Genomic DNA, 10,339 nt, shown 5'->3' on the forward strand with positions numbered 1-10,339 from the left:
TGTAATAATCGAAGTTTGCGTGCTAAAGGCGGGGAGACTACCCATGACGCTAGGAGGAGGTTATACAGTACTAAGGTCCTTGCCACCATGACGTCACCGCAGACGACGGCTGTGCGCGGGTGGGTGGCTATCGTCAAGGACCTTACTATAACCTCATTGGTGGCTATGCGCTATGCACACACACACGACATTGCCTCACACACACTTGTGATCGAGAGCGAGCAGTTTGTAGCCGGGCCCTCCACCAGGAGAGGACCCTTGATAAGATCAAGTAGATAGTCGACCCCAACTCGACGTTGCCGCTCTCCGATCGGCCTCTGTTCGCGCCTTTTCGCGCCATTCCCTGACATATTATGACAGCCGAAAGCGACCGGTAAATATTGTTCGTACCACTGATATGGCGCGAGGGGCAAAAAGTGACTTTGATCTCGAGGGCTCTTGATGTGTTCATCTCTGTTTGATCTATCGTTCTATTTCTGTATTTTATTATATTTTAAAATTTAGATGCGTGTAACTAAGAAGTCGAAAATTATTATGCTTAAAAATACTCATTGCGGTGTTCAGCTGAGTTTGCTTTTTCTCTCAATCTCTCTATTTAAATGGCTTCAATGTATACATGTATTTAGAAACCGGATACGGGAAGAGTGTTGACCAACCTGTCGAGTGTATGTAAGTGTGATCAGAAAATCGGATCGGATTAGCTCGTGAATTTTAGTCAGCTTGAAAGTTATTTCCCTTCAGAATCGGTTAATCTTACTCTTGAAAAAAAAACCCATAAACAAACAAACAAACAACATCGAGTTATTGATTTCAAGAAATCGAACCGGTTTCAGTCGCAAGTCAAACTGGCTTAATAAACACTGAAATATCCACACTGAATGCTCTTTCCCACCACACTGCACTCTCGACAAAATCGGATAGAAGAACCTGGGCCTCGTTTCTGCACCTGGACGGCTCTGTCCTGGAAACGTCATGAGGAATGTCTTTGTCTTGATTGTGAGATCTGACGGAATGTGCCGTATCGCACCTTCGATTTGGGAATGACGCGAAACGACGTGATCTATTTCCTACGGTCTTTGAGAAGACTTAAACCCGAGCAAATATTGTATGAAATACACACTTTCTACTTCATTGATTCAATTTATGTTACGTTTATTTACGAACTGTATTCTCAATACATTTGGTTTTCACTCATTAAAATTATGCTTTCTCTCTCTTTCTCTATGTCTTTCTCACTTAAATGTCTGTCTGTCTGTCTGTCTGCCTGTCTGCCTGTCTGCCTGCCTGTCTGTCTGTCTGTCTGTCTGTCTGTCTGTCTGTCTGTCTGTCTGTCTGTCTGTCTGTCTGTCTGTCTGTCTGTCTGTCTATCTCTATCTCTCTCTCTCTCTCTCTCTCTCTCTCTCTCTCTCTCTCTCTCTCTCTCTCTCTCTCTCTCTTAGTTGAAATGTAAACTTTCTCTACCCCCAGCGACACAATTAAGATCATTTGGGCAGCGTGCTTTGACCCTCTCTTTCAGTGCCAACCTAGACTAGATAAAAACTCTCCCCACTCTGGAATCGAACTCAGATCTTCTGCGTTCGAAGACAAAGCACTTAATTGTGACTCCACATTTGCTAGTATTTCTCTCTCATACACATACATTAACACAAGCACACTGATTCACTTGCTAATATATTTATACACCCACAGGAGTTCCGTTAGCTCATTTGGTATCATGTTGGACTACGGAACGGATGGCCCTGGCTGGAATCCTAGACAGCGTTATTGAACTCACGTCGTTTTTTGGATTTTTCAAGGATCTCACTCAACCCATTTGGCTCGGTCCTATCGGAGACCCCGCCTCTTAATAACATAATACTATTCATAGGGCATTGAACCCGTACACTTTGCACATATCCTTGTAATATGCTGACATTGTCCAATACGTCTCTGACCCCGAGCACCATCAGACATACATACACCCACCCATACGCTAGTAACGATCGTCCCTTCTTCGTCTTTGCGTCTTTTCACCAATGCACCTCTTTACCGACACAACCCGGGAGCCGCTCGCGCATTCCTGAAGGGCTCCGTTAACTAGCTTTAATTTCATGACACCCCTTTCAAAGACCACGATAAAATGCAAAAGCATTACGCTTGTCGTTTCAACTTTCTAAACAACTTCTTTATTCCTTTGGCTACGCCCGGACTCCTCCGCTAAGCGTTTGGGGAAAGAGGGGAACGCGCGCAACCCCAGCACAGTGCTAAGCAATCGAGTGAACCCCCTCTCTGCCCTATTCTTTGGTGAAGTCCAATTTGAATACAAATGCAATACTTAAACCTGGCGCGAACGGGTTTTAGTGCCTTCTCAGCAGGCGAGAAGGAGACACGGGGGGAGAGGATGAAAATTGAACTTGAGAATTAAAACGCCATTTACGAGCGTCTGCGAAGGTTGGGACGCCCCTCGGAAGTAAGAGGGAAAAAATAGTAAATAAATAAAAGTAATAATAATTCGGCTTATGCCGGTAAGCTTTCTGGAGACCCGAAAGGAAATCTGGCAATTATGTTTGGTGTGTAATCCCGAATACAACCAAGTTGGAGCTTTTCTATGTCGTCGACATTGGGGTGGCTTTGGAAGGGAACAGAAGAAGAAATTTTAAAAAAGAAGAAATTTAGGAAGAGTGAAAGCAGAGAAAGTATGACATAGAGAAAGGCAAAAGGAAAGAAACAAAGAAACATAAAAGAAACAAACAAACAAACAAACAAACAAAGAAGAAAACGAGGAAACAAAGAAAGAAAGAAGGTATGAAAGGGAGGGCAGAAGAATGAAAGAAAGAAGGTAAGAAGAAAGGAAGGAAGGAAGGAGGGAAGGAAGGAAGGAAGGAAGGAAGGAAGGAAGGAAAGAAAGAAAGAAAGAAGGTAAGAAAGAAAGGAAGGGATGACGGGCGGGGAGAATGAAAGAAAGAAAGAAACAAACAAATAAACAAACGAAAGGTGAAAAAAAAACCTCAACTAATTCGGCAAGTCTCGGTTATTTGCGGGGCGCCGAGTGGTGGAGATCCTGTGGTTTCGTCACTGGCGTCATCGCGTATGCAGCCAGGCTGGGGCCTGTCAGTGCCGGTGTTTTACGAGGACCCACGGGAAGGATCGGATGTACCCGAGTGCACCGGCCGACTGGTTCCGACTGTCTGATTTGCATCCCGACGATGGGGAGATCTTCCGGGGGGTGCTGTCGAATTCTAAACGTTGCCCGATTGATTTGTACAGCAACTGTCACCACTTGGGACACGGTGTTGGGAATATCCTGTAACTTTCCTCAGGGAGATGGGTGGGTGTGTTTGTGTTTATGTGGTGTGTGTGTGTGTGTGTGTGTGGATGTGTGCTTGTGTGTGTGTGTGTGTGTGTGTGAATGTGTGTGTGTGTTTGTTTATTTGTTTAAGTGTGAGTGTGAGTGTGTGTGTGTGTGTGTGTGTGTGTGTGTATGTGTCTGTGTGTGGGTTTTTCTTTCTTTCTTTGTAATGTAGGTGTTTTGCTGCACCATCGACACTGTTTGGATCGTTTTGAAGTCGGACTTTAGCCCTGCCAAAAGAGAGAGAGAGAGAGAGAGAGAGAGAGAGAGAGAGAGAGAGAGAGAGAGAAAGGATAGAGAGACAGAGACAGAGATATACAAAGAGACAGAAAGACAAAGGGAGGGAGAGGAGTGTCAAGAGATCTGCATGCAAAAATTTATTCACATGTGGTTCTGATTTCCTGCTGGCTTAGCTGAATTATACATGTTATGTAGTACAATCTACTGTGTCTTATGTTGATGCGTTACTCGTCGAGAAAAATAAATGCACCTAAAAAAAATAATATAAAAAACCCACTGACATCCGTTTGCGTCGCTGCGAGAATTGGCGCGGACATCTGTTTGGTCAGCAGATAGCATCGCCATGCATGCTCATCCGCGTTGACCCCTTGACCCCTCTGCTTACCTGGCGCGGGCACACGGTTTCTGATACAACAGTAATTGCAGACAGGCATGTAACCCATAACAGTCGCGTCGGTGCTGCGTGTTTACTATATTTACACGTCTGGCTGGCTCACCGCGCCGTGAACACGAGAGTTGTGGTGATAGCTTACTCTTTTAAGTTGGTGCCCGGAGGAATTTTTGTAACCAGATTAAATAAACACACGATAATAATATGTTGCTCTAAGAGCTGGTTTGCTCAGAGTAAATCGGACGGCCGCATCATTTTACGAACTGATTCAAACCTCATCGAGGTGATGCGTGATTGTTCAGATGCTTATCTTAGACAGGTGGTCGTTTTATATATATATATGTGTGTGTGTGTGTGTGTGTGTGTGTGTGTGTGTGTGTGTGTGTGTGTGTGTGTGTGTGTGTGTGTATCTTGTACGTTTCATGAGTGCTGGCCCATGCAAAGCAACTGTTTGACTGATAATACTATATTATGCTGAAAAAATAATATAATTTCTTGTGATTTTGTAAATGCTTTACTCGGAACTGATGCAAAAGATGACTGTCGCATTAAACAACTGTCGCAATGAATACTGTAATGCCTGAATTCATTCCGTCTTGTTGCGAAAGGACTGCACAACAAGGAGCAGTGCTACAGGTTCGCTTAGATTCAGGGTTTATATCGTATGGTTGCCTGGTCTTTTCATTCTTTCTTGCCTCTAATCTGAACTATTACTATTAATAGATAAGTATTTACAGAGGCACCTGCTTTCCTTGTCGAAGTGCTGTTTTAACCATTTTTCTCTAACCAACAACAAATGTCAGGCGTTTTTGTTTGCGCCCAGATCTCAAGGGCACACAATCCAACATGTTTAATCTACTACCGTAAAAGAAGTGTATTTCCACGATATAACTTTGTCCGGGTGGCATCGATTTCAGGTTGTTTAGTGTGAGAAAAAGGCCTGGATGGTGGCTAAAGGAGGGTTCCCTTACGGGATTGACCCCCTGCGGCGACAGAGCAGGGCAGGGTTTAAGTGAGTTATAGCAGTGCTTTGCACCTTGGGCCTTGGATTAATCAGTCGTGTTGATCCCAAGTAAGTCAAGAAAGGTGCAGTTTTGACCTGGTCAATGATTTACGGTTGTCATGTAGTAGTGTTTTACGAGGTAGAACATTTTAGAAGGAAAAGAGAGACAGAGAGTCAGAGACAGAGACAGAGATAGTAGAGACAGAGAAGAGAGAATGAGAGAGGGAGTGAGAAAGAGAAAGAAGAGAAGAGAGATGGAGAGAGAGAGGGAGAGAGAGTGAGAGGGAGAAGAGAAGAGTAGAGAGAAAGAGAGTATGTGTGAGAGAGAATGATGAAGTGAAAGAGAAATGAAGAAAAAGGGATTGGTGAAAGCAGAGCGACAGAAAGAGCAAGGAGGGATTGGGATTCACATAAATATATCTTTGCGTTAAGTCGTGCCAGATAAATGCACGCAGATGTGCAGTCTTAAACGCTCATTCACATTGGCACAGATGTTGAAGCACAAAGCAAAGCAGTCCTAAAAGGGAACACAAATAAATAAACATGAAATAAGGGAAAACGAAAGAGAAAAAAGAACGAACACAAGAGAGAAGAGTGAGTTATAGCAGTGCTTTTCACCTTGGGCCTTGGATTAATCAGTCGTGTTGATCCCAAGTAAGTCAAGAGAGGGGCATGGTAATTACTACTCCCTCCGAAAACAAAATCCATAAAAACCCTAAGAAAACAAAACAAAAGAACAACATGAAAGTAAAAAAGAACAGAAAGAAAAGTAATATAAAAACCTACACTAAATAAAACCCAAAACAAAGCAACAACAACAACAACAACAACAACAACAACAACAACAACAACAACAACAACAACAACAACAACTACAACAACAACGACAAAATGAACAAGACCACAGTCCCTACGAACTTTGCCTCCTTTATTCCGACAGTACAAGTCTTATGCAGCCCGTCAGACAATATTTTTATTACCTCATAGAATACATATTGCTTTGCAGGTTACCTTTCTCTTGGCGCTAGTATTATTATCCTATTATGGCCCCCTTGACACAAAGTTAGAATAATAATCTAGTTATGTCCCTGTTTGAGCAGCATACAGGAAACCAAGCCCGTAGAATAATTTATAATGTTTCTCCGTTGTTTCCAATAACAATTAAAAAGAGTTCATTAATATTCAGGAGCGCTGCGTCGCGCCGTCTTCCAGGAATGCAAATTCTGATAAACGAAACCTTTTGGCTTCAGGCACTCACTTGAGAAAAACGTAAGCCTGAAGGTTGGTTATTATTATTTCACTGCTCTCAACATTTTAGGATGATTTCGTAGAGCAAAGTTGTGTGTTGTTCATCGCGTTTTTTCTTTCTTTTTTTCTTTTTTCTTTTATTCTAGTTTGAACTGTTTTTGATATGTCGGTTTTATTCGCATTGTCTGTCGTGGAGAGGGCACTTTGTTTCCTATTCAGAATCATTGTGTATTCTCTGCAGCATGAAGCACATGCGTATTTCATTTTCATTTTCTTGTAATTTTGTTCTGCATTCCGATCTTTATGGATGCTAATGACTCTTGTTATAAAGTCCTTTATAAACTAACCGTTTTATGCCTCGGTGGCCATTTCGAAGGCTTCGTGCAACGGAGCAATAATTCCTTCGGTTGAACAGGGAGTTCCAGTTTCCAAAGATTTTATCCTATGGAGGATATTTATTATAACGCTCTGTCGCAACCGGTTATTCGCATGCAAGCCAATTCACCTCAACGTGCCGCAATGACTTGGCTTACAAACTAAATTATTCTTTCGAAGACAAAATAGTTTCTACTATATTCATGATTGTTTCCCGAATTATGATTATTTTTCTTTTCTGTTTTGTTCTCGATTATAAATTTGTGAAAACGAATCGTATTTGTTAGTATCAATTTTTTCTAATTTGACTTTTACAAAAATCTCACTGACAAACAACCGAGGCTCTGGTTGCTATTAACTTGATCGGATTGCGGGCGATTGTGATTTAAATCCGATCGTACTCTGAACTGTCTTTCTCCTCCCACTTCTTGTTTCCTTCTCAGTTTTGTATCTCGACGGGGAGGTAATTGCTCACCGTTTGAAGCAAGCTTCAGTGACCTAAGAAGGGCATTATATGGGAGTGACAAAGACGAGCAAAAGCTATGATTACATTTTTGTGATTAAAAGAAGAAACACTGGAAATTTCAGTATATCCTTTTTCACTGGTTTCCTCGCTGGGCGCACAGGTAGCTCAGTTGGCATCCTGCGGGACAACGGAGCGGTTGGCCCTGGTTCGTATCTCTAACGGGGGTGTTCTGAACTCAAGTTGCTGTGGAAAGTTTCTAAGGCTCTCCACCCATTTTGTTCGGTCATATCGGAGTTGAATATTAAATTGGAGGTCCTGCCTCCTAATTAATCTCACAGTATTGAAAGGGTAAGATATATATTATGATGTACAATAGCCAAAGGTATTCCTTTGTTTGACTCAAATTAGCATCTTTGTTTTTCTAAATACAGATCATAGTAGCATGTATTTGTTCTTTATCTGACGATATTTGTTTTTTGTTCTGTTTTCCAGAGACTGGCAGCTGATGATACCCTCGATGTCACGTGGTTTCTGGTTGGTTCTTCTGATCATTCACTCAAAAACGTCTTCACGCTGTTGAACAAACAGACTCTTCCAAGAGGAGGCGAATTTGTAAAAACACCTGTCGCTCGTTCAGAAGGAATCACACCCTTAGCCCCCCAAGGATATCCCAACTAGTTTGTCCAACAAGAGTGTGAGCACTGCGTCTACCTGTCACCGTGGTACTCTATCAGAGACTGAATGTCAAGGCGAGACAGGCCGTGAGCGAAGACGACAACGACAACGACGAGAGAAAGAAAGAAGCCGCCCGGCAGTCGAGAAGAACGCCGACGTTTTTACCCACGACGAAGAATCTCGTTCCGACGGCTGGACACCGACGCGTCGTGTGCTCACCTTGCCGAGCGGTACAGTCGTCTTTGACTTTTGCCCTCGGCGGACCGAGTAGTGTGGCGTGCGGGCGGCCCTCGTCATGCTGTGATGCGCCTCGGCGGAGGATGAAGCTAGTGTTGGTCGTCATGACGGGCATCGGATTCACTCTCGGCGTCGTCTTCGGACTTCTGCTCCAGCTGCCAATCGATACGTCACTTCCGGCGGATCCACTCCTTCCGGGGTATCCCGACAGCCACTTCCGGTTCCGTTCGAGACGGAGCCTGAGCGACGGCGACGTCGTCTCTCCTGGTGTCGGAGGCGGCAGCGGTAAGTTGTCGGAGTCGCTGTCTCGAAAAGGAGAGCGTTTCGTGAAAAACGCTCAAAATGACGTAATAGTTCCTCGCAACGGGGAGACTTTAGATGGCGCCACCGGTGTTGATGGTGCGTCTGCGAATCGGAATGATTTAGAGACGCGCCGGGTTGCGCAAAGTGCGCACGGTGGAGTTATACCCCCTGGTGATGTTGGGGAGACAGCCTCGTCAGAATCAATCAAGGGGAACGGCGGCAGCCGGCTCGGGACAAAGCCAAAGCTATTGGCTAACTCCGAGCCTGGGGATAATCCGATAATCGGGTGGCCTGTAGGCGGGCGGAGGCCAAACAATGGCCAGATTCATGTCCCCCGCGAAGGTTTACAACGGTCAGCGAAAGAAAACAGGGGGTCGGCCGCAGCCACTGGACCGGAGACGGCGGTTCGGTCAGACCAAGCGCAGACTTCTCGCCACCCGAGTAAAGTTTTGGGGACGGGGGGTGAGGAAAGTCTCAACCGAGGCGACGCGACACGCCAGAGCGCGCAGGCTGGAGATCGAGGTAAAAATAGCGCTTTGAGAATGACGATTAATCTCCGGAAAGATATTGTAGGCAGCGACACCGCCACAAACAACGACAGACGTGCAGAGGGTCGTAATAACACCCTTGATACCTCTAAAGTGGCATTCCAGAAAAACTCTGAAGAGGATTTGGCGTACTTGTCCACGCTGGTCAGTGGCGTGACGTGGAGACCTCAGCTGGAGAGTTCTTGTCCCCGCCCCTTCTCCCTGAGCGAGGTGGAGCAGTGGAGGAGGAGGGTGGACTCTCTGGACGTTGTCAAAATGGAGGAGGGATGCGGTCGGATGCAAAACCGACTTCTGACCCTCCGAGACGCGTCCAAAGCCTGCGCGCGTTATCGCCTGAACACGGATCAAATCCAGGGCGAGATCTTTTCTTATTACCTAGCCCGACTCCTGAATATCTCTAACATTCCACCTACCCTTCTAGTCCGAGTCGACGCACTGTCCCCCAAGTGGCGGACGGTGCACTTAGACATGTCTTTAGCCCAGTGGGCAGACAACAAGCTCGTGGTGCTTACCCAGTTCATTCCAGACCTCACCCCAGCACACATCCCAGGCGAGTTCCGAGAGGAAGATCATCGCCTCGAACCCACGGTCGCCCACCTCGGCGGCAAATCTAAGGACGAGCTGTGCGAGCTCGTGCAGTGGTCTGACCTTATCGTACTAGACTACCTAACAGCTAATCTAGACCGAGTCATAAACAACATGTTCAACCGTCAGTGGAACGACCAGATGATGAACAACCCGGCTCACAATCTGGAGAAGTTCAGCGACGGCCGGCTCGTGTTTCTGGACAACGAGTCGGGCCTTTTCCACGGCTACCGGCTGTTGGACAAGTATTTCAGGTACCACAAGTCGCTGTTACACTCTCTATGCGTGTTCCGACCGGGTACCGTGCAAGCTGTGAAAAGACTCCACGCCTCGGAGAGTATAGGAAGCGAACTGCACGCGCTTTTCTCGGAAAACGAGGCTCTGCACGAGCACCTCGCCGGGGTCCCGGATAAAAACGTGAAGATTCTCAAGCAGAGATTGGACGACGTGTACCAGCAAATAGTCACATGTGAGCGAAACTTCAACAGATAGTATTTGCTAAGCACCCCACTGGTATGTTGACGTTATCATGGTAAATGTTATTGTTTGCCCTAACAATCCACTCCGTAATTTTATTATTATGATAAGTCGTAATATGATGACATATTGTATGTGTATGTAACGATATATGTGCATTTTGCCTGCTAGCCGTCTGCTCTGTCTCTTTATGTATGCATTAGTGACATACCAAAAGTTGGAATTAAGTGCGTGATAAAGTTAGTGTACAAAAAGTGTTGTGGATGAATAATATTATACTATCCTTGTGAGAATGTGAGAGCGACACAGAAACGCACAGAAACGACACAGAAACGACGCAGAAAGTAAAACTGTGGAAAGGGGACGAGGAAGAGGAATACATTCCTGAAAGTATGTATTTGTGTGTGCATTTGTGTGTATGTATGTGTGTGCGTGCGTGTGTGTGTGTGTGTGTGTGTGTGTG

The 10,339-nt window shown here is 45.1% G+C and overlaps 1 protein-coding gene across 1 annotated transcript; it reads left to right on the forward strand.

The window, feature by feature from the left end:
- The first annotated feature begins 7,234 nt into the window (after positions 1-7,234).
- Positions 7,235-10,279, forward strand: LOC101863467 (four-jointed box protein 1-like). The gene has a single exon (XM_005108723.3). The coding sequence runs from the start codon at positions 8,047-8,049 to the stop codon at positions 9,889-9,891; it is 1,845 nt and encodes a 614-aa protein (XP_005108780.1). The 5' UTR covers positions 7,235-8,046; the 3' UTR covers positions 9,892-10,279.
- The last annotated feature ends 60 nt before the right edge of the window (positions 10,280-10,339 follow it).

Source organism: Aplysia californica, unplaced genomic scaffold (genome assembly GCF_000002075.1).
Source record: "Aplysia californica isolate F4 #8 unplaced genomic scaffold, AplCal3.0 scaffold00712, whole genome shotgun sequence".
NCBI lineage: Eukaryota > Metazoa > Mollusca > Gastropoda > Aplysiida > Aplysiidae > Aplysia > Aplysia californica.

Coding starts and splice junctions, on each gene's coding strand:
- LOC101863467 (XM_005108723.3), top strand. CDS start 8,047: ATGAAGCTAGTGTTGGTCGTCATGACGGGCATCGGATTCACTCTCGGC.